The 27,954-nt window shown below is 47.9% G+C and overlaps 2 protein-coding genes across 6 annotated transcripts in view; one reads left to right on the top strand and one right to left on the bottom strand.

The window, feature by feature from the left end:
• Positions 1-12,697, bottom strand: part of GLCCI1 (glucocorticoid induced 1) — a 61,091-nt gene extending 48,394 nt beyond the window's left edge. For all 5 annotated transcript variants that reach the window (XM_072650781.1, XM_072650782.1, XM_072650785.1 and 2 more), the window contains exon 1: positions 12,421-12,697. In XM_072650781.1, the coding sequence (XP_072506882.1) occupies positions 12,421-12,682 (262 nt within the window). In that variant the 5' untranslated portion in view covers positions 12,683-12,697. The remainder of the gene's footprint in view (positions 1-12,420) is intronic.
• A 143-nt stretch (positions 12,698-12,840) lies between these two features.
• On the top strand, positions 12,841-27,609 carry LOC140531286 (uncharacterized). The gene is made up of 2 exons (XM_072650314.1): positions 12,841-14,331; positions 27,132-27,609. Exon 1 carries the CDS (start codon positions 12,841-12,843, stop codon positions 14,164-14,166), a length of 1,326 nt encoding a protein of 441 aa, XP_072506415.1. The 3' UTR covers positions 14,167-14,331; positions 27,132-27,609.
• Positions 27,610-27,954: the final 345 nt, after the last annotated feature.

Here is a 27,954-nt window from a genome sequence, read left to right as displayed (position 1 = left end):
AATGCCTGACCCTATTTCAGAAAGTATTCTGGGCACTTACCACCGGTCAAACACTAAGCTATGTGCTGCAAGGATGAAGATGAAACAAAACAGGCCCCGCCCTCAAGGACCTTCCCTTCCATTGGGACAGAACAACAGTCACATGGCCAAGTAAAAACAAAATCACTTGGGATGGGGAAGCACCGACTGGGAATGGGAGGGGGCAGAAAAGGCCCCTCTTGCAAATGGTAGCGTTACAGCTGGACTGTGATGGAAGCTAGGGATTCTAAAGAGCAGTTGGGGGCACCACAGCGCACAGAGCATGGTCAGAAAGACTCATCTGAGTTTAAATATGGCCTCAGATACTTACTAACTGTGTCACTTCACACTTCATCTGTCAAACGAGCTGGAGAAGGAAATGGCAAGCCCCCCCACCCAGTATCTTGGCCAAGAAAACCCCCCGCCATGGGGACATGAAGAGTCAGACATGACTGAAAGGACTGAACATCAACAACGAAAGGTTACTAAGAAAAGGGGGGCAGCTAGGGGGTGCAGTGGATAGAGCACCAGTGCAGGAGTCAGGAGGACCTGAGTTCAAATCTCACCTCAGACACTTGACACTCACTAGCTGTGTGACCTTGGACAAGTCACTTAACCCCAACTGCCTCATCCTGGGTCATCTCCAGCCATCCTGATGAATATCTGGTCACTGGACTCAGATATGACTCTGGAGGAGAAGTGAGGCTAGTGACCTGCACAGCCCTCCCTCACTTAAAACAAAGTCAAGTGCAAGTCATGTCATCATTTCTCTGATGGCATGGTCTTCTTCAGCAATGAAGAATGAACACACACCCTAAGAAAGGGGCTCTGTCCTGGGTCCGCTTCTTCATTCATTCATTCATTCACATTCTCTCTCTCTCAGTCATCTCATCCACTCCCACTGATTCTGTCAGCTCTATGCTGATGACTCTGGGAACTCTCCAAATTCACATCGCCTCCAGCTGGAGGGCCCATTCTCTTTCCACCAAACCCTCCTCCAAACAACCCTATTCCTTACTTTTTAAAAATGTTTGATACGTTGGCTTGCTTTTTTTTTTACTTTTTATTCATCTTTAAATTTAAATACATAAAGACAAAATAAAAGAACATTACCACAAGCACAGTACAGCCTAAAAAGAGGATTCACTATAAACCATAAATTTACATGTTTACTTTTGAAAAACGAGATAAGCACGTCACTTCCAAAGCTGCTCTTTCTACGCTTCTTTCTACGTCTTTTATTCTCTGCTGTGCATTTTTTATACTTTCTCCTCGACTCCCCACCCCACCCCCACCCCACCTCCCTAGAGAAGGCTACCATTAGACACAAATATGTGTAGGTATGTAAAACCACTCTATACATCTATCTATTGGTTCTTTCTCTGGGCGCCAATAGCATCTTCCTTCACATGTCCTTTGTAGTGAATTTGGGTATTTATAAGTCAAAATGACGTATCTGCTCAAAGTTGCCTTAAAACAGGACTGTCTGAGATGTCCTCTTGGTCCTGCTCATTTCGCTCATTATTCCATGCAAGTCTTTCCATGTTCTTCTAAGATCATGGAGCTCATCATTTCTTCTAGCATAGCAGTATTCCACCACAATCACTTACAACTTATTTAGCCACTCCCCCACTGCTGGGCATTCCCGCAATATCCAGTTCTCCGCCACCACAAAGAGAGCTGCTATAAATATGCTGGAACATATAGATTCTTTTCTTTCTCCTTTATGGCCTCGGGAAACAGGCCTGACAGTGGTGTTGCTGGGTCAAAGGGGACACATAGCTTTATAACACTTTGGGCATAATTTCAGATCATTCTCCAAAACGATTGCAACAGTTCAGTTTCACCAACAGTGAACTAGTGTCCCAATTTTTCCACATCCTCTCCAGCATGTCACTTTCCTTTTTAATCACTTTAGCAAATCCAATCATTGTAAAATGATATATCAAGGTTTTAATTTTCATTTCTCTAACCAATAATGATTTGGAGTATTTTTTCATGACTATATATAGTTTTGATTTCTTCATCAGAAAACTGACTGTTCATATCCTTCGACCATTTATCAACTGGGGAATGACTCATATTCGTCTAGATTTGACAAAGTTCTTTATATATCTGAGATGAGATCTTTATCTGAGAAACTGTCCACAAATCTTTTTCTCCAATGTTACGCTTTTCTTCTGATCTTGGCTCCGTGGGTTTTATTTGTACAAAACCTTTTTAATTTGACGTAATCAAAACTATCCACTTTATACCTCACAACGCTCTCTATCTCTTGTTCCCTGATAAACTGCTCACCTATCCATAAGTCTAACAGGTAATATGTTTCGTGTTCTTCTACTTTTCTTGTAATATCTCTCTTTAAGTCATGTATCCCTTTTGACCTTATTTTGGTAAATGGTGTAAGATACTGGTCTACACCCAGTTTCTGCCAGACTGCTCTCCAGCTTTCTCAACAATTTTTACCAAATAATGAATTCTTATCCCCAAAACTTGTTTTTACATTTGTAAAACACAAGGTTACTAATCACTGCTTATCTGTCCACCTTTCTATTTCTTAGGCAGTACAGAGAGTGTCAATAATCATTGTCTTAGAATTAAAATCTCACACTGCTAAACCTCCTTCCGTTACATTTTTTCATGAGTTCTTGTGATATTCTTGATCTTTTGCGCTTCCAAGTGAATTTTGTTATTAATTTTTCTAACTCAGTTAAATAATTTTTTAGTAATTTAACTGGGATGGCATTGAATAAATATGTTTGAGGTAAATTTGTCACTTGTATTATACTGGCCCTGCCTACCCATAAACAATATTTCCAATTATTTAAATCTGATTTTATTTGTATAAAGTTTTTTACAATTTCTTTTCATACAGTTCCTGGATTTGTTTTGGCAGGTGTACGACATTTTATACGGTCTACAGCAACTTAAACGGGATATCTCTTACTATCTCTTCTTGCAGAGTCTTGTTGGTGATGCGTAGGAATGCTGATGATTTACGTGGATTTTACATCTTGCTACTTTGCTAAAATTATTGCTTCAGCTAACTTTTTAATTGAGTCTTTAGGATTTTCCAAAATTATCATATCATCTGTAAAAAAAATTATTTTATTACTTCATAGCACATTCTGATTCCTTCCATTTCTTTTTCTTCTCTTATTGCTACTGATAGAACTTCCAAAACAATATTGAATAACGTTGGTGATTGTTTCCTTGTTTCCCAGTTGATCGTACTGGGAAGGTTTCTAGCTTATCTCCACTACAAATAATTCTTGCTGATGATTTTAGATAAATGGGTTTTTTTTACCATTTTAGGGAAAAATCCATTTCTACCTGTGCTTTTAATAGGAATGAGCGTTGTTCTTTGTCAAAAGCTTCTTCTACGTCTATTGATATAATCATATGATTTTTGTTCCTTTTATTACTGATATAATCAATTATATAAATTCCACTTGTAACATATTGCTGTACAGGATTTTTGCATTCATATTCATTCATGAAGTTGGTTTACATATCAACAACCAATTTATACCAGGAAGGCAGAGATCATCTGACATAAGGAAAACTATCAATATAGGGAGGAGAGAAGAGGAAATGAACAGCCCAAGCAAAGGGTAGGCGAAAAGGTCTACACAGTGTGGGAGAAGAGGACCACAGAAGCTGATTCCACAATTACATACACAATGGTGCCCCAAAACATAATGAGCCCCTAGCCCAGATCCTACAGCGGGAACTTCAGACTGAACGACAGCTGTCAGATCTAAGAAGGGCCAAGACACACAATTCCACCACTGGCCTTCAACTCCTCAGGGAAGGAACCAACTACAGCTCAGAAACAAGAGGGGAAAAGGTAACATGTTCACTCACCAAATTTCCCAAGAAATGTGGTTCTCAGATTCCCATTTCTCATGTCATTGAATAACAAGAGCTGCTGGTTAAAGTCTCCAGATGTACCAGAACCACACATCCCAATACAGACACCTCTCTCTCTCTCCCTCTCTCTCTCCTTCTCTCCCTCCCTCCTTCCTTCTCTCTCTCTCTCTCCCCCCCCCCCACCCCCATGTTTTCCTACCTTCTAATCACTAAGACAGCAGCACTCCACCCCTCCTGCCTCCTGGTTCAGCCTTTGGAGGGTCTAAGGGCTACAGCACACCCAGGCCCTGATGGGGGCAGGCACGATTGGACACCTCACTTCCTCCATCCTCACCAGACTTCACACCTGGCCTAAGATACACTCCCTCCTGCCTGCCAGTACTGGCTGCACTTTCAGTCTCTCCCTTTACCACCAGCCCTGAGTAATCTCTCCTCCCTGTGGTCATTATCCACTGATTCCCAAAATGTTCCTCCCTCTCAAGTGGGTTCAGGGCCTGGTTCAGGGCCAGTCTTCCTTTATAAACCATGCCCTGATCTCATCCTCAGGAAGTCCAACACACACCTCGATACCCCCACAACCACACTAATGCCCCAGTGTGGCTGGATTGGAGCATTTGTGAAGGACAGTGATGAATTACTGGCATGTGTATAAGGGCCCAGGATAGGATCCAAGCAGAGGTTAGGCAATTAGTGACTTCACTGGTTTAGAGCAGTGGTGTCAAACTCAAATAGAAACAAGGGCCACTAACCCTTATGTGAGCATCCCTGGGCTACATACTTAGAAAACCAAATGGTAACATTAACTATGTCTTACTGTATTTTTCTTTGTGTTGTTCAATACTTTCCAATGACTTCAGAGCACTCTGGAGGGCTGTGGGCCAGATCCAGCCGAACATCTGTCATCTCGAGTTCAGAGAACTCCCAGATGAGGTAATTCATCCCAGAACAGGTTAGCACCTTCTCTGCAACTTAGTGCCAAGACTTGGTAAGTGACCTGCCCAGGGTCACATAGCCAGCACATGTCTAGGACACGACTCAGGTCTCTCTCCTAACACATACTGTCTCTCATGGACATGTCCATAATCATTTTTTCTGGTGATCTGGATAAGTGTACCTCCTTGTAGGCTAAGTAAGACACAGTGAGCGGAGGGAGGGCCAGCCTTCAAGCCTTGCTTGTGGGGCATACCTCTCTCTGCACCCAGAACACACCTCTCTCCATTCCAAAATTATAAATTACAAGGGAACTCTCAAACTGCCCAAAAGGGAATTCCACCCCAAGCAATAAAATCCTGTCAGAAGGGGACAGAGGGCATCTTTGATCTCACCACCCCACAAAGCCTCTTATTATGTTAAGTTTTTCATTTTTAAAATGTGGAACTGCTGTTTTAAATGGTACTGTGGCAAAGAGCAGCAGTGATCTTAAATCATCCCAATCAGACTGGGGGTCAGACGTGGGCACTCCCAGGCTCCTGGTGGGAGAGCTTTCAGAAGAACTTTGTTAAGACCCCTCCTCCCATTTCTCACATTAGGGTGGGAGAGGGCTGTACCACAGAACAGACAAGGAAATCAAACTCCAAACCTCCGGAACTGCAGCTCTGAACTCTCCTGTTTGGCTCACAAAAGGCACTGCACTATGGATTCTACTCATTGGGCTTTTCCACATTCCACTATGAACTGCGGACTGTTTCAAAATCCTTTGAAATAAAAATTCTGTCATGATATTCAATGGATTAAACCAGTTCTCAGCAAAGAATCCCAAGTGGAATACAAGCAATTCTATATTCCCAGGTCATTTGATAAAGGAGAATGTGCTACTGAGCAGCTTCCAGCTTTGCAGGGAGATCTGACTTGGCACAGGACTTAAGGGAAATGCTGCCGGAGCCACCTCTGGGGTGATCGTTAAAAAATGTTCAACAATGCAACAGAAAGTGAGTCTTTACTGAAATGATTGTGAGGAACTAACCACAACTGCACCCAAAAAAAGCAACTTCTATCATCAAAAGCAGGTGATAGGCCCCATCTGACAAGAAAGAAGGCGAAATGGGGCACCAGGTGGCAAGGCCAGTTCAGTGGCCAGAACGAGGAGCAGGTGCCAGTTGACTGAGGAACAAAACACTCCCCCAGGCCCCGTGAAGGGCGGGGGCCAGCCCTTTGTACCAGATGGGTGTGCAGAAGCCCAAAAAGGGGAAATGAGGCACGAGGAGGTTTGCCATGTCTCCACTGCCCTGGGCACAAAAAGTCTGACATGCAGCCTGAGATATTACTGCCTGTCTGTCTCAAGCTACTCTTCCTGTTCCTGCAATGGGTTTGGAAGGCATCCATCCTGGTCCCTGCTGTCACTGCAGTCAATACTATCTTCTCAGACAGCCACAGGGTGGGGACCTATAATTCCCTACTCTGTGATTTATCTAGGGCTAAGATGATACCAGAAGGATGAGCCTTTTCCTTTCAATTAGAGAAGGCTTAATGGTTTCATAACACAATCTCATTCTCTCAAGGACACACATTTTTTTTTCCTGTGAAAAACATGGCTTTGATTTTCCAAAGTCCAAAGCAAGAGACCAAGGATACACTTAATGCCTCTTTACCTGACCTCAAAGCAGGCTGCAATGAGAAAACCATGGGGATGTCCCTTCTGTTGGACAATGCCTATCTATGGCAGAAGCCTCCCTCAGTTGCGGGAAGGACCCACCAAAGAAAACACAGCATCCTACATGCATGGCTAGACATGCCCAAGCACTGGGAAATGCTCATCATCTAAGGCCTACCAGGACACATGCAGTCCAGGGGCCAAACGTGCCCAGGGGTAGGGGAAGGGGGATAATCTACCTGAAACCTTTAACAAAAAAACAATTCTTTTCCTAAGAAGCTAACATATGTGGAGTAGGTCAACAGGGTCCAACTCCCCCCAGGCATCATGCTAGCAGGCTTCGTTCAATGGTCACTGGGCACATCCCAAAGTCACAGGCCACAGCATGGCTAATCTTCATTCCGGAAGGCTGATGAAGCATCCTGGTTACTATGAGAAACAGTGTCCATCTACATATGAGGAACACTGCCTAGCAAATAAACTTGCTGAACAGTCTGCTTTTCCTTCTCACAAGAAATGGTTCTAGGAAAGAGAGAGGGCATGGGAAACTTTGTGAAAGCATCCATAAAACTTATTTTTAAAAAAGAAAACAAAAACTCACTCATTTAACCTGGAGTAACTAAATTCATGCAGCCCATCCATGGAGTTCCCATCTCATGGCCTGATACAGAACACTAAGGCAGCCTCTGCAAGGTGATAGGAGAGTCAGCTGGCCCAATTCTTTGTCAATCGAGCCAGTGAAAAGCTAAGCTGGTCTGTGCCCTAACTGCTGTTTTCTACATGTGGTCCTTGGTTGTTACTGTAGAACTTCATTCTCAAACAGGACCATGACACTTCAGGGAGGTGATGCCATAACACGCAAGTGAATTAGATTTAAGTGAGGGAGGGCTGTGCAAAGTCACCAGCCTCACTTTCTCCTCTGGAGTCATCTGGGCAAGATATAGATGAGGACGACTGGAGATGGCCCAGGATGCAGTGGGAGACCTTGGTTTTTTTAAGTTGAGATGTCAGTGAAAATCCAGGAAAGAGCTACTGTACTTATACCCCAAAGGACAAAGATTTCAGGAGCAAATGCTCCATTGAGCTATGTGTACTTTCTCAAGGCTGGCTCAGGCACTTTCAAGAAGACACAAAATTCAATAACTACATATGCAAGTTCTAAATTTTTTTAAATTATCTTTATAAGCACCTCTCCCTCCCACTCCACCCTACTCCCCCCAAATGAATTAAAAAGAGAGAAATGAAACCCTCGTCATATGTACACATGATCCAAACCCACTGACCTCAGCCAAAAATGTCTGTCAAATTCTGCATTCGAAGTCCATCAGCTCTTTAGCAAGAGGGCAGTGCTGCGCCTGACCTTTGTCTGGACTCGGGGTCTTCATGTTGCACTGATCCATGGTCAAAGGCACTTGTCTCTACAAGTTCCCAGTGTAGACACCGTTCTGGGTCAGTTTGCTTTGCTTCCTATCACTTCCTCCAACTCTGTCCAGCTTCCTCTGAAACTGTCCATTCCATGGTCTCTTATGGTACAATAATATCCCATTACACCACAGGTCACGATTTGTGTAGCAATTCCTCAATCAGGGGGCAGCTCCCTCAGTTTCCAGTTTGAGGACAATACAAAAAGTGTTTCCTTGACCTCTCTGTGCCCCCTGACACCATGGGTCACTCTCTCCTTCTCTCTCCTCTTTAGGTTTTCAGGATACACTTCCTCATTCATTCTGTCTCTTTCTCTCTCTCCTTCTCCCGGTTCTTCTCCTCCTTCCGTGACCTCTCCTTCTGTCTCCTTTGGTGGGCCCTCCTCCAGATCATGTCCTCTAACAACAGAAGTCCCTCAGGTTCTGCCCTGGGTCATCTTCTCCCTCTAGACTCCTTCCTTTAGTGACCTCATCAACTCCCATCAATTTAATTACAAGCTTTGTGCTGATGATTCTCAGATCCATCTCTTCTGCCCCAATCTCACATCTCCAATTGCCTTTCAGACATCTCAAACCACAAAACAATCTGGGCTCCAGGGCCACAGGAAGCAGCAGGGCTCAAGGATGTGCCCAGTTTTTCACTAAGCAGAAGGAGGCAGGTAGATCTGAGCAGGGTCTCCAAGTTCCCCTAACATGGCTTCTCTTCCCCTGACAAGAGAGCAGGTCCTGCAGGCTCAGCTGCCTGGGGCCCAAGGCCCACTGACTTCAGTGGTCATTATGGCTTTCTCTCCTCTCTCCCTCTCCACTTCTTGATGGGCCAGCTCTAAGAGCTTGGACAAATGCCGTGGCAGCTTTTACTGGCCTGGGGGTGGAAAGAAGAGGAGGAGGCAGCTGATCAAAGAGTCAGTAGCAAGCTGGGATTCCAGAGGAGGTTCCGCATACTTTACAAGCACCTAGCACATTTTTCCACAGGTTTCTTTAAAGGTATTTTTGATCCTTGAGAGCTGATTCCAACACAGCAGTGTCCTGTAGCAACAGGAAAACAGCCCAAGGCTGCAGCCCTAAGGAAGGGGTACTAACAGCCATGAGCTATAGACCAAAGGCAGGAGAGGGGGCTGGACCCTCTTTACTCCCTTAGCAACTTTCATGTGTAGGTGCAAACAAGGCACTCAGACCACTGGTGACATCACCAGTCAATTACCCAGCTGAATCTGCCTTCACCAGAAGTGCAGACCAATTCAATGGCCTTCAGGAGGTGCCTGTGTGCACCCCACAAGGGTGAGGGCATGGAGTCAGACCTGACCTAGGCAGAGTCCCCAATGTGCTGCACCTGCCCGTATGACCTTATTCCAGTCTCATATCCCTGTCTGCTCAGTGAAGGGTCGGGATGGATGATGGGGTGTTAATTCCAAGGTCTCTGACACCCCTCAAAGTCACCACTTTTCCGAAGCATGGATTTAGTGGCACACAGTAACGGGGCACCCTCGTTAGAGAAAACAGGGCACCTTGATGACCTTGAGAAGTAGATTCTTGGCACTGGCTAATGTCCCTTGAGGGCATTCAGGGGTTCTGGGACCACTGCCTGTTCTCAGATCCTGAACGTGGACTCTGTTCCATTTCTCAGTGACAACTTTTCCTAAGTATGTTTCATCAATCTGAGGACAGTAAAATTCTTACATCTTCAGCAATTCTCAGTAGAGTGCAATTTGCCTCATGCTAGGGATCCACAGAGTCCAGACTGGTGAAATATAGTAGATGAAGCATAAGGATGTGGTCCCTACCGGGATCAGCCTAAAGACACTGGACACTCCCAGAGGCAGGTCCTGGCCACCAGCACCAAACCCCACTGCTCAGTTTGACTCAGGGACTGCTGGAGAAGCCACATGGCTCCAAGCTCCATCTTCTCCCCTTTGTCCCATGATGAGGGGCCTGGAAGGCTCTGGTTCTTGGTGTGTGCACACACAAAGGGCTCCAGTCCCTTCTTGAAATAAGAGAACAAAATCCTGTCTCGGCGTCAAAAGCACAATGGTAGCAGGGACAGATTCTAGGCAGATAGTATGACAAAGTGCTAGGATGCTCTAATCCAGTGAGGGAGGAATTAGGGTTTACTAAAACTCAGCGTAACAACGACCACAGATGGTTATTAGCATTCCTCTACTCGAGGAACAGGCCACCCTGGAGCGTGGTGACCCTTCCTACAGTCACATGCCATGAGGTCCCCTGGTCTGTATCACTGGCATGTTGTACCTACTACGTCTCCTTGTCTTAGTCACATTTTCAAGCTCCGTGAACCTAGTTTGGGTCAATTCATTCATTTCTTCTGTGTGGGCATTCCTGCCACCAAGGTTCAAAAATAACATATAAAACATCATCATGACTCAAATCAACAAGGTTTTATTAAGCACTTACCATGGGCCTTCCAGACACTGCGCTAAGAGCAAGGAAAACAAACACAAGGAGAAAAGAGAGGAGGGAGAAGGGACTTGCTTAGTGGCATGGTGGAGGTCAGGAGAGTCAGGAGGAGAGGAAAGGCCAAAGAGAGAGGACAACCCAGCTGGAAGAACCAACCCCATCGGACAAAGGGGCTGAGAGGGTGAGGAGATAAGGAAATCCACCCAAGTTCTTTCACTGGAGGGGTGCGGGATGAGGGGCAAAGGGGCAGAATGCTGTGCAGTCTCAAACAGTGTCTATCGTTAGTTGGTTTTCTGTGATTTCTCCAAGTTCTGGGTAGATTTTTGGCATTCTATCCTTCTGAAGAAATAGGTAATGACTGAGGGGATGAAATCGTAAGAGCTGCGAAAAAGCCAGTCACCTTTTACAGAACTGACTTCAGAGACTTCTACTGAGGCATCTACCAAGAATAACGTAAGCAGTTTTTGTAATGAGTAAAGAGATGAAAATAGAGGCACTGTGCTCCACCTCACGTGCAAGGTACATGCACAAGCGCACACAGGCACCATGTTGTGGTTGTTTGGCAACTCCACAACTCAGCAGGTTATCTTGGCGTAAAGGCCGCAATCAGAACCCCTTAGACTACATTCGTCCCAGATCCCAAAGAACATAAGGACTCAGTACAGATCAATCAAATGACCCGAACGTTCATGAGTAACGTGTCAATGCGTTGGCATCCTGAAAAAGCACGGAGAACACATGTGCGAGTTCTAATCGCACATGAGTTAGCTGAACGTTAATTAAACCCAGTCAAGCAAAAGTACTTATGAAGCATCTGCTGTGCGCCAGGCCTCCGTCCAGGAGCTCCCAGGCTAGGAGGGGAGACAGCAAGCGGGGATCTCCAAGGGAAGGCGGGGAAGGAGCTAGGCTGGAAGAGCCTGGGGGGGCGCAGAAGGCAAGGGCCCCCATTCTAACGGGGAGACAACCCCGACATAGGCCACCTCGGACCGGGGTGAGGCTGGTTTCTTAAAGACCTTTCAGAAGAGAAACATAACGTGGATGCGCTCAAGCCTACAGAAAGCTTCCAAGGAAGTGAACCTCCCACGGGAGCCACAGACCTCCAGGGGCTCAAAGCCCGTCAGCACAGCCCACCGCCGGAAGAGCTGGCTCCTTGGCTCCACCTGCCCACACCAGCCAGCCCTTCCACCCACGTCCGGCGGACTCGCGGGTACAGCTGAGCCCGCCCGATGCAAGACGCGCAGAAGCGTCACGGGTGAAATCCACACTATTCAAAGGGGCAATGAGGCAAACCATGGCCCGTGGGAACACTCCAATTCCGCAGGACCCTCACTCCCAGGAACCCGGCCCGGCTGCACGAGGCCTCTTCCGGAGCTCAGACACCTCTGCCCAGCGGCGACCCCCTGCGGGGAGCGCGGGCTTCACTTGGAGGCCCAGGGCAGGCTCCCACCCTCGGCGTCGGGCTGCCCCCGTGGGGTGTCGTGGGTGTCTGCCCCGCGGGGTGGAGGGAGCACCCCTCTATCCGGGCCGGCCTCGGCCCCACACGGTCCGGCCAGGCTGCTGCTCAGAGGAGGAGGTGGGCACCGCGGGCAGCCACGGGCACCGCGGGCAGCCTGGGCACCCACAGACACTGCGGGCAGCGCGGGCACCCACGGGCAGCGCGGGCACCGCGGGCGCCCACGGGCAGCGCGGCCGCCTTTCATTCATCCAGTGACCCGAGTGATGTCACCCCAGCGGGAGGGGCGGCCGGTCCGGCCCGGCCCCGGGGGATTCGGGGGTCTGGGGAAGGCTGGGGGACCTCGCGGCTCCGCGGGAGCTGACGGCCGCACAGGTCGGGACCGGCCCAGGGCACTGCCCCGGCAGTCCCGCAGGGGACAGGTCCGGGCTGCCCCCCAAGGCCCGGGGGTGCGGGCTGGGGGCGGGGCGAGAGCCCCGCACAGGAGCGCGCGCACGCCACACGCGCGGGAGCGCGCGCACACCCCCCCACCCCCCCACCCCCCCACGTCCGCGGGGCGGCCCTGCCCACGTCTCCCTCCCCAGGGGGGCTGTCCCTGGGAGGCGCCCCCTCCACAGCAGGGGGCCCCCCCGCCCCTCCCGCGCCTCCGTTACCTCGGGGCTCCGGGGAGCCGCTCCTGCGCCGGGGCCGGCCCTGGGGCCGCGGGGGGTCGGGGGCCGGGGGGCTGGGCCCCCCGCGCAGCAGCTGGAAGGGCACCGTGGCGCGGATGGGCTGCAGCAGGCGGCCGGCGCCCGGGGCCGTGGGGGAGCTGGCGGCGCTCCGCCGCATGCGGGGGCCCGCGGGGGGCGGCGGAGGCTGCGCGGGGCCGGGGCCGCCCGCCGAGCCCGCAGCGCCCCCCGCCGCCGCCGCCGACATGCCCGGAGGGGGAGGGGCGGAGGGAGCGCGGCGCGTGCCCGGCGGGCGCGGGCGTGGGCGGGGCGCGCCCCCGAGGCGGGCTGGGCTTCTGGGCTCAGGGCCGCCTCAGCCCCCGCTGCCGCCCGGAGCCGGGGCCGGGGCCGGGACCCGGCGCCCCCATGGCGCCGCCGACAGGACCCGCTGGGGCGCCCGCTCACATCGCCCGCCTCGGCCTCCGCTCCCGCAGCTCCCCGGAGCAGCCGCCGTGGCCGCCGCCGCCGCCGCCTGACGCCGCCCCCCGGCGCCCGGACGGGCCGCTACCCCTGCCGCGCCTCCATTGGCCGCGGCTCGGAGCGACGGGCGAGCCCACCAATGGAGGGCTCCGGTGGCGCCGCGGGGGCGGGGCGTGCCCGGGCAAGCGGAGGGGCGGGGCTCCGGCTGACAGCCTCGGCGGGAAGGCGGGGTCTGCGCGTGCGCGCTCCTCCCTCGGCCCCGCCCCCCTCCCAGGCGCACCTGCCCGGGGAGGCCTGGCTAGCGCGTGGCTGAGGCGAGACCCTCGGGAGGTGGCCCGCCCCGCGCCCGCGCTTCGGGGTCTGCGGTGGCCCGGAGTGCGAGGGATCCCCGAAGTGCTGCCGGGGGAGCCCCGCGGGGGGGTCACCGTCGCTCCCGCCTCCCCCTGGGGCGCGGAGGAGTCTGCCCGGAGCTGGGGGAGGGTGGGGAACCGGGAGTACCTCGTGGAGGGCCGCGTGGCACGTGGCACTGCGGCTGACCATGGCCTGGCAGGGGCCTGCGTGGCCGTGGGACTCCCACCCGTGTCCGAGGCGGAGAAGCGAGGGCCGGAGAGCCCTGCAGAGGAGAGAAGGAGGAGGAATCCGGGGGTCTCCTCCAGCGACATCGGTGTTACTGGGGGGGTGCTAAAAGACACCCACGGAAGGCAGAGGCCCACAGGAGACCTTTCCACGGCCGGGGTCGGTAAGGAGTCTCGCAGCTCCCTGCAGCAGCCAGGCAGCGAAGTCTGGGCTCCCTGCCCCCTGGCACCCCACCCTTGGCAGCTCGGGGCACTGGAGGACAGGCACTGCAGGGGTAGTGCGGGGTGCTGGCCCGCAGAGCCCAGGCAATGCTGCCCCCCGCCGCCCCCCGCGGGCCCTCCTCCCCCGAGGACCGCTAGTGGGTCTCCTAGCTTGTCTGCCTGTGACCATGGCAGGAATCCTCGGGCGGACCCATCGTGGGCCTTCCCCAGCTGTTGGCACATGCCCAGCAGATGGTGGGCACCGGCTGACTGTGAGCCCGCGGCACCGCAGGAAAAGGCCTTCCTGCCTGGGCAGCCAGCGGAGGGGTTGGTCTCCTCTCCCACTTCAGCTGGAGGTGACCATGGGTCATCCAGACGGATCTGCAGATCTCATGGAGACGAGACCGTGCAAGAGGACAGTCTTAGAGCGCGCCCGCACCTAGCCAGGGTGTGGGCAATGAGAATGGGGTCAGACAGAGGGTCCCCTGGGGGATGACACTGCCTGGAAAGTCCACCAGAGGGGAGCGACTGGAGGCACCAGAGCTTCCAGCAGACTAGCGAGGATGAGAGCTGAGAACAGGCCGGGGTTTAGCTGCTGAGAGACCCTGGGTGGTCTTGGAGAGAGCAGTCGGAGGTCAGAAGCCAAACTGCGAGAGATCAAGTGAGTATGGGGAAAGGAAGGCTGTGGGTGTGGACGGTTTTTTTCCAGGAGTAGATCCCTGAAAGGAAGGAGAAGGGTAGGAGGCTAGCTTGAAGGGATGGCAGAGTCAGATAAAGAACCAGGGAGAGTTAGGCGGCAGTGCCCCCACGCCCAGTGTGAAAGGCCTGCCTGGGCTCTGCCCTCTCTGGGGGAGGGGTGTGAGGAGAGGAAAGCCTGTGTGGCTGTCATCTGGACACCTTCCAACCAGACTTATTGTAAGGTCCTTCTTCTCTGGCAGCCTGGGCATACAGAGACAAGGGGGCCATTGTCCCTGCTCCCAACGAAGGTCATAATGAGGACACAGGTGTGGGGGGAGGTGGAAGTGGAAGAAGTAGAGACTCTTGGAGGTGGAGGAGAGGAGGAAAGGCATTCCAGGCACAGAGGTGAGAATGAAGTCTCGCAAACTCCAGTGTAAAGTGCGTAAGGAAGAGTATTGTCCACTGGAGAGGTCAGCTGAGGTTGTCCAGGTGCCAAGGGCCAGAGGCAGGTGGAAAGAGAAGCTGCAAAATTGGCAAAGACGAGATAGGAGGGAGGCGAGGGTCTCCTCCCGGGGGGAGGGGGAAGTAAGGAGCTGGATTCAGACATTCTGAGCTTGGCACCAGGTATTTTAAGAGGTGCTAACCACCAAGGAGATTACGTTCTAATAGGGGATGGTGTGTAGACCCATACAGGATACACACAGAGTAGATGGAAGTGAGGACCAACTAGCACATGGTAAGCACTATGTGAATATTGGAGACAAGGGTTGGGGTAGGGGAGGGTGACTTCTGCAATCAAGTTTTGAATGAAGCCAGGAATGGTGAGAGGCAAAGGCAAAGAAGGAGAATATCCCAGGTGGGAAGATGGAGCTCTGGGCATGAGGAAACAGCTGGTTTCAAGTCTGTGTTTTAACTGACGATGTAGACACAGCCTGTACCTACATCCTTCTCATACTTCTCAGAGCAACTGAAACTACTGTAGATTCTTTTTTTAAATAATATTTTCTTTTTTCCCCAATTACATATGAAGATAATTTTAAACATTCATTTAAAAAATATTTTGTCCAAATTGTCTGCCTCCTCCCTCCCTGGGGTAGTAAGCAACTTGGCATATAGGTTATACATGCTCAGTTACGCAAAACATATTTCCATATTAGTCATGTTGTGAAAGACACAAACCAAAAAAAAAAAAGCCCACACACAAAAAAAGAAAGGAAGTGAAAAATAGTGTGTTTCAATCTGCATTTGGATTCTATCAGTTCTTTCTCTGGATGTGGATAGAATTTTTCATCATAAATATTTTGTAGCTGTCTTGGATATGACTGAGAAGAGCAAAGCCATTCTGAGTTGATCAATGAACAATATTGCTGTGACTGTGTAAGTCTTTCCAGGTTTTCTGGAATAGGCCTGTTCTTTTAAGGAAGTGGTATTCCATAACAATCACATATCATAACTTGTTCAGCCATTCCCCAATTGATGGGCACCGCTTCAATGTCCAATTCTTTGCAACCACAAAAAGAGCTCCTTTAAATATTTTTGTACAGACAGATCCTTCCCCCCACCTTTTTAATGTTTTTGGGATACAGTAATGGTATTGCTGGTAATGGTATTGCTGGATCAAAGGATATGCATGATTTTATAGCTCTTTGGGCGTGGTGAAACTACTATGGACTCTTTAATATTTTATTTTCCCTGATTATATGTAAGAACAATTTTTAAATTCATTTCTAAAATTTTTGAGTTCCAAATTTTCTCCTTCCCTCTCCTCCCTCCTCACTGAGAAGGCAAACAATTTTATAGAGGTTATATGTGTGCAGTCATGCAAAACATTTCCATATTAATCAGGTTGTGAAACAGAGAAAAAAATAAAAAGGAAGTAAAAACTGTATACTTTGATCTGCACTTGGATTTCATCTGGTCTTTCTCTGGAGGGGCTAGCATATTTCATCATAAGTCCTTCCAAATTGTCCTGGATCACTGTATTGCTGAGTATAGCTAAGTCACTCACAGCTGATCAGCTTCCAATATTGCTGATACTGTGTGCAGTGTTCTATTGGTCCTGCTCATTTTACTTTGAATCAGTTCCTGTAAGTCATTCCAGGTTTTTCTAAGATCGTCCTGCTCATCGTTTCTTACCAGTACAGATTCTTAAAACTGCAATTTTGGCCAGTCCTGCCAAGCTAGAATGGCTCAGAGTCTAGAAAACAGATCATGGGTAAAGAGAATTGTCCCTTAAAGTCACCCTGCCCAACAATGTGCACAGAGGTGACCCCAGAACTCTTCTCTGGACACAGGCTCTGCAGGCCCTATCCCTTAGTGATGGACTGCATACCTGCTGCCCAAGGACCAGCCAACTTCATCTCAGGAAACTTCTTCTCCCAGATGGCTACAGAGAAGGAATTTCTGAGCCACTGTGGCTCTTGAGAAGGAGTGAGGATCTACAGAGAAGAGAAATTCTCCACATACTGAGGGAAGAGATGTCAGGCAAGATGGATCCCTGAGCTGCCCCCTGGAAGGGGAGCCCTGGTGTTGAACCTAGAGAAAGATTCATGGCCAACCACAGTCAGCTTTAAGTGACCGTGGGCAAGTCACTAACCTCTGTTGGCCTCAGTTTCCCCATCTGTAAAATGGGAACAATAGTCATACCTCCCCCCAGGACTATCGTGTGGATAAAGTAAAATCACATTTGTAAAGTGGACTGCACCTGGCACTCAGTAATTGCTATACAGATGGTAGCTGTTACTATCATTAGCTATCATTTTAAACAGGAGAATAAAGAAATGAGCCAGACTGTTCTGTGGCTAAGATAACAGACAAACAGAGGCTGCTCAGGCAGGCAACCGAGGCAGTGTCTGATGGCCAGGAGGTGCTGGGAATGAATCCTGGAGGGCAAATTCAAAGGTCATCTCAGGCACTCAGTGACCCTGAGGAAACCCTTAAGTTCTCTAAACCTCTAAAGTGTAGACAGTAAATAATAACTGGGATGTTCCAAGTACTCATATGGAGGAATGCCTCCTCCTCAGTCTCCTCCCACCCCCATGTAAGGCTCCAACAAGATCCATCTTGGAAGCACTTTACAAACTCTAAGCTCTTAGCAAATGTCCACCATCAGCACAGTTATGGGCCACTCTGGTTCTGAGCAAGCCCAATGGTGTCAAGGAACCAGACACCTTCAGTGATCGCCTTTAATATTATTTGAAGGGGAAGTTCACAGTCATAAGCCTCTGGTCTTGAAAGCAAAGTTTCCACCTGAGTTCAAGTGAATGAAGGGACAAAACAAAAACTGTGAACTTAGTGATGCCATAGATGATGACAAGGTTGACTTCACTCCTTAAAGGAGACTATGACTGCTCCTTTTATGATTCTTTTTCTGGGTCTTGCCCTGGGTCTATCCACTGGTATGTTGGGGGGTCCCCCAACAGTGTTTCATTTTCTTCCTTTCTCTATAACAGAGCTTCTGAATATTTTGTGTCCTAGACCCTTTTGGCAGCCAACTGGTAAAGTCAACAGACTCTCCTCAGAGTAATGTTCTTCAGTGCCTCAAATGAAATATATGGAGGAAACCAATTCTATTAAAGTCAATGTCTAGATAGGAAGACTGTGATCATGTCTAGCATGACCTAAAATAACCCTAACAACTACAGTCATTTCACATTAGTGATGCGTGTATATGACATTTCTTGATATCTGCAATATTGGTCATGTGCTATGGAACTAGGTAGAATTTCCACTGGTGACAAAATCTCAGGTATTATTTATTAGTCCTACTGTGGTTCGTTTCTTATATTCATAACGGGAGGAAATGCTCCATTCCAACTAGAGATTAGTGAAAATAAAGATATATTTTCCCATCAATGTTCCCAGACCCTCTAAAATCTATCCAGACCCTAGCTCAGAGGTTCTAAAGTTGAGTCTAGTCAGGCTAAGTCCCTTTCCTATGGACCAGAAGTTCCTACTTAACATCTCACAAGAAACCTCCCCCAAGTGAGGGCCAAATCAGCGCATGGAGAATATTTTGCAGGCATTTCATCTAAGAGTCTTCAGTCAAAGCTGCTTCTCTGGTTCTTTAAAGATGACAAATGCTCAGTGACTCTTATAAATAGATGTGCAAAATAATTTTAATTTAAAACAACTACCCTTCATGTTTAAATGTTATTTATAAAATAAACCTCAGGTTCCAAGCAGGGACTTCCCAACTTATCCTGTCATTGTGAAGAAAGCATCCGTCTCCTAATGGGCATGGCTGGGATTTTGATGTGGTAAAGGAGTGACACATGGGAGAAGCTGGTGTGGCTGAGGAGCCTGAAGCCTCCACCATGGCCCAGCAACCTAAAAGGGGCCACTGGGACTTCATAATCCTTTGTCTGCTGTAGACATGGGGATGGGGGTGGGGACAGGAAAACTTCCACAAATTACAAAACTCTTGTGTATGAAAAAAAAAATTCTCAAAAGTACAGGAACTAAGGAGTTATTAATATGATCAAGAATATATATTTAAAATGAGAACTTATAAATTAAGCATAGATCAACACCTCCCACTGTACAGTAAGATAAAGTAAAAATGGAGAAATGATTTAGACATAAAGGATGATGTCATGAGCAAATTAGAGAGCATGAAAAAATGAGCTTTCAGATCTATGGAAAAGAGAAAGAGTTTGGAATGAAACAAGAGGTAGAGAGAAGATCATGGGAAGTAAAATGGGTCATTTTGATTAAATGAAATGAAAAGACTTTGGCACTAACAAAACCAATGTAGCCAAATTAGAAGAAAAGCAGGAAACTGGAAGAAAAAATTTTATAGCAAGTTTCTCTGTTTAAGGTCTCATTTTTTCAAATATATAGGGAACTGAGACCAATTTATAAAAATAAAGCCGTCCCTCAATTGACAAATAGTCAAAGGATATGAATGGGCAGTTTTCAGGGGGGGAAAGTAAAAGTTATCTGCCAAGCCTAGAGGCCTGTATTGGGCTACCCGAGTCTTTCTTACCTGTCCAGGTCTTCGGCTGGCCACGCCGGATGCACATATGAGAGAAAGGACGTTCCAGAGTCAAACAGGGGTTGAGCTTTATTACAGGGTTTCGGTTACAAGTGCAGGGGGTCTTCTTTCTTAGGACGAAGAGGGGGAGATTTCCTAAGAAGGCTAAGCTTAAGGGAATGGAAGTAGAAGTACAAGCGGGGAGAGAGGGGGAGGGGAGAGAGGAAAGAAAAGAAGCGGAGCCCTACTTTTCTCTTTGGCTCCACACGTGCTAAGAGCGCTTTTAGGCTTCCTCAATCCTACTTAATCTTCAGCCACACAGTTTGCATCTCAATACCGTGCTGTTAGGTAACTAGGTGTGCTCCAATCCGGGACGACCTCGAGGGCAGGGAGACTCCACCCATCAGGTATCTCCGGGGGAGAGGCGGAAATACCCGAGCTAGCCGAGCTAGCTCGGTCTGACCTTCTCGAACCCCTGCTGTTCATGGAGGGCCTCGTAAGACTCTAAGATTTAGAAGTCCCACTTTTACCTGCCCGAGACTGTCCACACGGAATTGAGCTTCCAGTCCCAACAGTTATCTGTAGTCACATGAAATAATGCTCTAAATTACAATTGATTAGAGAAATTCAGATTAAAACAACTCTGAGGTACCACCTCACACCCATCATATTGGTTAAGATGACAAATGCTGGAGGGAATATGGAAAAATAGGTTCACTGTTATGCATATATATATATATGCATTGTTGGTGAAGTTGTGAACTGGTCCAACTATTTTCTTGAGTAATTTGGAACTGTACTCAAAGGGTTATAAAACTATGTAAAACCTTTAACCCAGCAATACCACTACTAGGCCTATAGCCCAAAGAGGTCAAAGAAAAAGGAAAAGGATCCATATGTACAAAAACATTTATAGCAACTCTGTTTGTGGTGGCAAAAACTTGGAACTTGAGGGGATGCCTATCTATAGGGAATGGCTGAACAAATTGTGGCATATGATTGTGACAGAATACTATTGTGCTTTAAGAAATGATAAACAGGATGACTTCAGAAAAACCTGGGGAGACTTACATGAACTGATACAGAGTGAAATGAGCAGACCCAGGAGAACATTGTATACAGTAACAGCAACATTGTAACAAGGATCAGCTGTGAATGACTTAGCTCTTCTCAGCAATACAATGATCCAAGACAATTGAGAAGGACTTATGATGAAAAATGCTATCTTCCTCCAGAGGAAGAACTGATGGAGTATGAGTGCAAATTGAAATATACTTTTTTAAACTTTATTTTTCTTGTTTTTTCTCATTTTTGTTCTTGTTCTTGTTGTTGCAACATGGCTAATATGGAAATGTTTTGCAAGACTTCACACATACAATTTCTACCACACTGTTTGCCTTCTCAGTGGGTAGGGGAGGGGCTAAAGAGAAGGACAGAACATGGAATTCAACAATGGCAAAAATAAATACATAAATAAAAGAGGAGTGGGAATGATTTGTAATAGAATAATGCTGGTAGTTCTCCCAGTACGTGCGGGAGTAAGGCAAGGATTCCCCTCTGCACAATTTTTGAGCAAAGATCTAGAAATGCTATTGATAGTCCTACGAGAAGAAAAAAAGTGAACATTACATAACATTAGGAAAGAGGAGATAGAATTATCCTTTTGCAGAAAGCAGGGGAATTTACTTAGAAATCCTTCCAAATAGATAACGGAATGATGACAAAAGTAACTCCAGTAAAAGGACCAGAACAAAATATACCCATAAAAATCATCACCCTTTCTACAGTAAGCTAACAAACCCCAAAAGAAAGAGAAATTCCACTCATAACAGCAAAAATCATATCTTTGTTTTAGCCTACCAGAACGCATTCAATATTTATATAAATACAATGACAAGACACTATCAGTCTAAAAGAAGTAAATAATTGGAGAGCTATTTTTCATTTTTTTCTCCATTTTACTTATTTTTAATTAATTAATTTAATTGTTTTCAGTTTTCTGCAATCGCTTCCATATATCTTAGATGTTTTTCCCCTCCTTACCCCACCTTTTCCCTTCCTTCCTCCCTCCCTCCCAGAGACATCATGCAATCTTATATAAGTTCTACACATACATTCTTATTAAATACATTTTCACCTTAGTAATGTTGCATAGAAGAATTAAAATGAATGGGAGAAACCATCAAAACAAAACAAAACATAACACAAGAGAAAAAGGTCTGCTTCATTCTGCGATCCATTTCCATAGTTCCTTCTCTGGATGTGGAAGGCATTTTGCCTTGAGTCCATTGGGAAGTTTTTAGGTCCTTGCATTGCTGTGAAGGGGTAAGTCTACCAGAAGAATTCCTTGCACACTGTGGTTGTTGCTGTGTACAAACTTCTGGTTCTACTCCCTACACTCAGCATCAGTTCATATACATCCTTCAAAGTTTTTATTTCTTATAACACAGTAGTATTTCATTACCTTCATATACCACAACTTGTTCAGCCATTCCCCAATTGATAGTCATCCCCTTGATTTCCAGTTCTTGGCCACCACAAAGAGAGCTGCTATAAATAATTTTGTACATGTGGGACCCTTTCCCATTTCTATGACCTCTTTGGGATACAGTTCTAGAAGCGATGTTGCTGGGTCAAAGGGTATGCACATTTTTATAGCCCTTTGGACATAGTTCCAAATTGCCTGGAGAGCTATTTATTGTTGATGGCTGGGCTATGTCAGGCCACCAAATTAATTTATACATTTACTGCTCTACCAACCAAACTGTCAAGGAATTACTTTACAGAAATAGACAAAGGAAGAACCAAGTGTCTGGAGTCTCAAAGGGATCAATGACGAAGAAAAGAGCCACTTGGGTGTAGTGCAGAGAACCTTGGCTGGGGTGTCCGAGGACTTGATGCTGAATCCTGGCCACCACTTGTGATGAGGAGCTTGGACTGCCCAACTCTCAGACTGCGTGTAGCCTGCTCTGGGCTGGGTGCTAGAATGATATCAAGCCTTTGGAACATGTGAAGGTTTGCAAGGCATTTTTCATGTGTTCACTCATTTAATCCTCACGGTGCTATCCTTATGGCCATTTTTTAGATGAGAAAATTGAGGCTGAGAGAGATTAAGTAACCTGCCCAGGGTCATACAGCTAGTCAATGTCTGAGGCCAGACTTGAACCCAAGTCTTTCTAACTCCTCATAAAGCACTCTACTCATTACCTCATGCTGCTAGATAAGATCCAGTAACAACTGGCCACAGTAGTCCACAATTTGATAACAAATTTTGGGAGGAATGACTTCCTCTGACCTGGACTGCTGGGAAAACTAGAAAGCAATCAGGCTATCCTGAGGATTCAAAGGCACCAGCAGCCAAAGGGTAAAAGGTCCCACCAGAAAAGGGTCCAGCTCCTTTCCTATGGAGGAGATCTCCTTCTCCTGCCTACTACCCTCACACTCCCACTCCCACACCCATGCAGAGCAGGACACAAGGAAACACCAAGCACATCTGGATGATAGCAACAGAGACATGACATTGCAGTCTTAGGTCCTAGTCCTTATGTCCACGTTCTTAAAGTCGGTTTCTTCTCTTGAAAAAATGAGAAGCATCTCTCCTGTCCTGTGCAGGATGACCCCCATCTGCCTGCTTTCCACTTTCTCCTTCCAGCTGCAGCTGCCTTAGTGTCTGACAACCACGATCAGAGACTGGTTTGGGCCCCAGATGTCCCATGTGGCCATGAGGCAAATACCTTCTCCAAAAGCAGCTGCATCAGGAGACCTGGTGCCACTGAGTAGACACTGGGGTGAGAGAGTTAGGGAAGGAAGGGGGACAGAGAGCCAACCTTATGGACAAGGAGAAGACTTGGGACAGGAAAAATGACTTCCCAGTCCTGGTCCTAGCCTTCTGGGCCCAGGCTAGGATGTTGTGGGTATTTAGGGTTACCATTTTTGCTTTTTTGTTACTCTGTGAGAATGAAATGTCATCAGACCCCATCAAACCTTGCTCTATACACTCAGAGGTAAATCAGTGACTTTGGCAGGTCAGCCATCAGCTGCTGGGCCCACCAGCAGGGGTTCCCCCAGTGGACTTGCTGCCTGCCCAGGTTTTGGCTGATAGATGGAGACCAGCCCAGCCCTGCTTCCCACCTGTCCAGGATTCTCTGAAGCCTGCTCAGAGGTATGAGGAAAACCACCAGCCTGCCCCACACTTCTCAGTTTCCAGTCTGATAACCTCAGACCTTTGGCTATGAAGCTCTGCTCCAGATGCAAGTGACTTACTTACTCAAGGTCACACAGAGTCTGGGGCAGAGCTAGGATTCCAGCATTTGTGGAAAGGACAAAGTAACAAATGACCTTCCTCACAAGTCAAGAATTGGCTGTGGAGTAGAGAAAATTATGGAGGAATAAAATTAACGTGATGAAGCCCAGGGGGACCAAGCAAGCAGATGCGAGCCCTGGGGTGGCTGGACTCTGTTTCCCATTGCCCCTTTAGAATAAAGTAGTTATCGCTTGCACGTTGTCTCCCAGTCAATAAACATTATTAAGCACCGACTATGCTAATGTGGGGGGAGTTATGTAAAGGCAAAACAGCCTCTGCCTTCAAGGAGCTCACCTCCATGTGGGGAGACAATTGGCCAAAATCAGAACAGATGAGGTCTCCACAGGACAAGCTGGAGAGAATCAAAAAGGCTTCTTCTGGATTCCCCAGCCCTTAGTAACTTAGGAAGTCCTTTTCTCCATGTTCCCCTTCTGTGTGGGAAGGCTTTCTGCTGGGCTCTGGGGGTTCCAAAGCCAAGCCCCACCTCCAGATCCAGTACCCCCTTTCCACTGACCTCCCACTGCTATGTTTGGATGGGTTTCTTGTGGTCGTTGGCATCAGTAAGTGCAATGCTTCCTTCTGTGTCTATGTGACACTGGCCTTCGCTCTACACAGAGCTGGGATGTCGGCCATTCCAGGCTCTCTGCTTCTGCACTCCCTGCTGATGCATTATCTCCCTGCTAGCTCTCTATATCTGAGTGTGGGCACTCCCTCCAGAGATGCAAGTTACAACTTCTCCTTCCTTGGCCTCTCATCCCACACCCGGCAGCCATGCAGGCTGTCCACTGGACATCTCTCACTGGCCATGTGGCCAGCCCCCTTTCTTTGTCATCCCTCCCCTTGTCTTTCTGTATGGAATAGCCCACACGTGTGTCTCTCCACTACTTTTTGGAAACAGACTGGCATTCTGTGACTCACAGACAGGATTTGAGGTGATTCAATTCCACACATGCTTATTAAGCACCTACTATGTGCCAGGCCCTGTGCTGGGCACTGGGAACTGGAGCTAACATTTGACTGGTGGAATACCATAGGCAGTCACATAGTAAACAAAGCACATACAAAGAAATCTCTAGAGAGGGAGAGAGCACTAATACAGGGGGGTGCGGGTGGAGAAGGAGGGCTGCCCAGGAAAAAGCTGCAAGGAGAGGCACCAAACGTACCCAAAGACACAAGGTAGGGCATGAATAGCACCCCTGGGAACAGTGAGGAGACATGGTGACAGGCAGGAGCTTAGAGCCAGCCCAAGGTCTTTCACAGCTTTTCTGAAGGGCTGACGGTTAGGCCTGCAGCAGAGGGATGTGGTTTCAACAAGCCAACTTCATCGAATGCCCGGGGTCTACTCCCAGGCCTTCGCCTCTCCACTTACCGATCCCCGGTCTTCGGACGTCTCCGGCCCCTCTCCCGGTTGGGGGAGGGCAATAAACAGGCAGAGCACCCGAAAGGAGTTGCAGTCAGCAAGCTTTATTGCATTTCTTCCCCTTCTCCTTCTCCCTCTAAGCCCTTGTGATCATCCCCTTTTATTATCCCCTGTCTCCTCCCCCGTACCTCCCATGGGCGGGCGAGCTCCTCCCAAGTGCCTCCCCGCGGGTGGAGCCAGCCTGTTACCAGGGCCATCCCAGTACCCCACAAGGGGGCAGGTTCGGACCCTCAGGCATCTCACGGTCCTCACGGGGGACCCCGGTCCAGAGCTGTCCCCCAACAATTGAAGAAGGCAGCTGCCTTTCTGACTTCCCTCTCAGTTTTGGTTTGCCTTCCATTCTCCTGAAGGTCTCATTTGTAAAAGCCTGGGCAACTAGTTAATCTACTAGCAGACCTGCTGAAAAGGCAGAGACTGAACCTGGCTAATACTCTTAGGAGATCGCACGTGTTCCTGCCTAATTGTGTGTCCAGAGGTGAATAGCACATGTCCTTCTTGGGCCTCTGGAGTCATGGAGGGTCACCATTTCAATCAATCAGCCTTTCAGGGTGATTTGTCCTTACGATATTAAAGTTGTATAAATTGCTCTGGTTCTGCTCATGTCGCTCTGCATCAGTTCACACACACTTTTCCAGGCTTCCCTGAACTATCCTTTTGTTACATGACATGATGTGGTTCAGACAACCTCTAATCAATGGGCATCCCCTTAGTTTCCAGTTCTTTGCTGTCACAGAAAAATCTGCTACAAATATTGCCGTGCACATGGGTCCTTTTCCTCTCTCTTTGATCTTGTTGGGATATGGGCCTAGTGATGTCACTGCTGGGCCAAGGGTTCTGGGCATTTTTCCAAACTGCTTTCCAGAACGTCTGTACCCCTCCTCAGCTCCCCAACCATGCATTAATGTCCCCATACTCCCCAAAACTCTCTAACATTTGTCGCTTCCCTTTTTGGCCAGCTTTGCCAATTTGATGAGTATGAAGTAGAACATCAGAGTTACTTTAAATTACATTTCTCTAACTATTGGATATTTGGAGCATTTTTGCATGTGGTTGCTGATAGCTTAGATTTCTTCTCTTGAGAGCAGCTTGTTCATGTATTTATCAATTGTACGTTTCATTTCCACATAGTCAATGATGCCTGTTAGAAAGAGGAGGAAATGGAGCCCCTTCTGTTCGTCCTCAATCCCTGGATACTCCCTAACAAGCCCTTACTTCATCAATCCCAATTACCCTCAAAGTATGGGGCGGGGGGGGGGGGGGGGGGGGTGTCGCGTGCGTGACACTGGACCAGTTTTCAGCAAACAGGAGGGGGGATGTGGAACTCCTGGGCTACAGAAGGAGACACAGTCAGACATCAGGGTGGCTCAGACTGTTCTTTTCATAATGACAGTTTACAGTTCCCTTATATGAGAAGCTGGGCAGCTTGAAATCATTTTACTACTGGAAAAGTTGATATTCAATGATCATAGATTCAGATGCACAAGAAAACTAGGACTTTTAAGGCAGAAAATGCAGATGATTTTGAGAAGAGATCCACTGTAGAAAAGACCATGCCCCCTATTCGGGGAATCTCGGAGATGATGGCAATGAGTTGGGGATGAAGTCCAGTTTCAGGACAGCTCCTGAGAAATGCTGGAGTTACTCTCAGGCAGAATGACATTCTCTAAGGAAGTCCTTTGAGGCCCCAGGGGCAGGACTAGACTTTTTACAAGTGGACCAAACTCGAGCTCAGCCATGAACTTTGTGCAAGATTGTTTGTGACTCTGTTTTAACAGTTGCTCCCTAGACTGCAAAGCAACCCCTAGATTGGCTGCAGGGCCAAAATTCCAAGTAAAATATGTGCTTTTCCAGCAAAGAAGGGAGTTGTTATGGTGATATTAGAAGGTACTGTGGAGAACACAGTGATGACTGTATTCCTTGAGGAGCTGGCTGTGCCGGAGCTTGTCAGGAAGTGCTACCGAAGCCAAGCACTCACTTCCTGCCTCTCCATAGCTAGAGTTGTGCTCACATCATTCCTAAATGGGGGGCTGGGAGGAGGGAGATAAAAAAGAAGTCCAATCCCTCCAATCCCTCCTTTCTCTCCAGATAAGGGACCCAAGTCTTCATGCCAACAATCTCTACTCTGCAAACAAGTCCCTGAGGATCTTTCAGAGGAGACATCATGGGAAGACATTTTACCTCAACTCAGTTTCATTGGAAAATACCAGATTTGGGCCTTCTTTGGACCATCCTACGAGCATAGCCAGAAGCTTCACTCGGACTACTTCAAATGTCAAGGTCCTACCTGGACTGCTACTGTCAGTCAGTCAAAACGATTATTTGTAAAAGGGAAGAACTGTATTTTGAAATTTTATTTCTTTATTTTTAGTTTTCAACATTCACTTCCATAAAATTTTGAGTTCCAAATTTTCTCCCCCTCCTTCCCCTCCCTCAACCCCAAAACAGCGTGCAATCCTATATAGGCTATACATGTACAACCATATTAAGCATATTTTCACATTAGTCACATCGTAAATGACGGAACAAGAAGAAGAATTAGAACCAATGGAGGGACCACAAGAAAGAAAAAGCAAAAAGAGAGAGCAAACAGCCTGCCTCCATCGGCATTCAGACTCTGGACACTGGTGGCATTTTCCATCATGAGTCTTTTGGAGTTGTGTTAGATCCTTGCATTGCTGAGAAGGGCTAAGTCTGTCAAAGTTAGTCATAGAACAATATGGCTGTTATTGTATATAATGTTCTCCTGGTTCTGTTCACTTCACTCGGCATCAGTTCATGTAAGTCTTTCTAGGTTTTTCTGAAGTCTGCCTGCTCATTATTTTCTTATGGAACAATAATATTCCATTACTTTCATATACTGCAACTTGTTCAGCCATTCCCCAATTGATGGGTATCCCCTCAGTTTCAA

The sequence above is a fragment of the Notamacropus eugenii genome, chromosome 3 (genome assembly GCF_028372415.1).
Source record: "Notamacropus eugenii isolate mMacEug1 chromosome 3, mMacEug1.pri_v2, whole genome shotgun sequence".
NCBI lineage: Eukaryota > Metazoa > Chordata > Mammalia > Diprotodontia > Macropodidae > Notamacropus > Notamacropus eugenii.
Note: the sequence above shows the minus strand (reverse complement) of the source record. Positions and strands in the feature narration are given on the sequence as shown.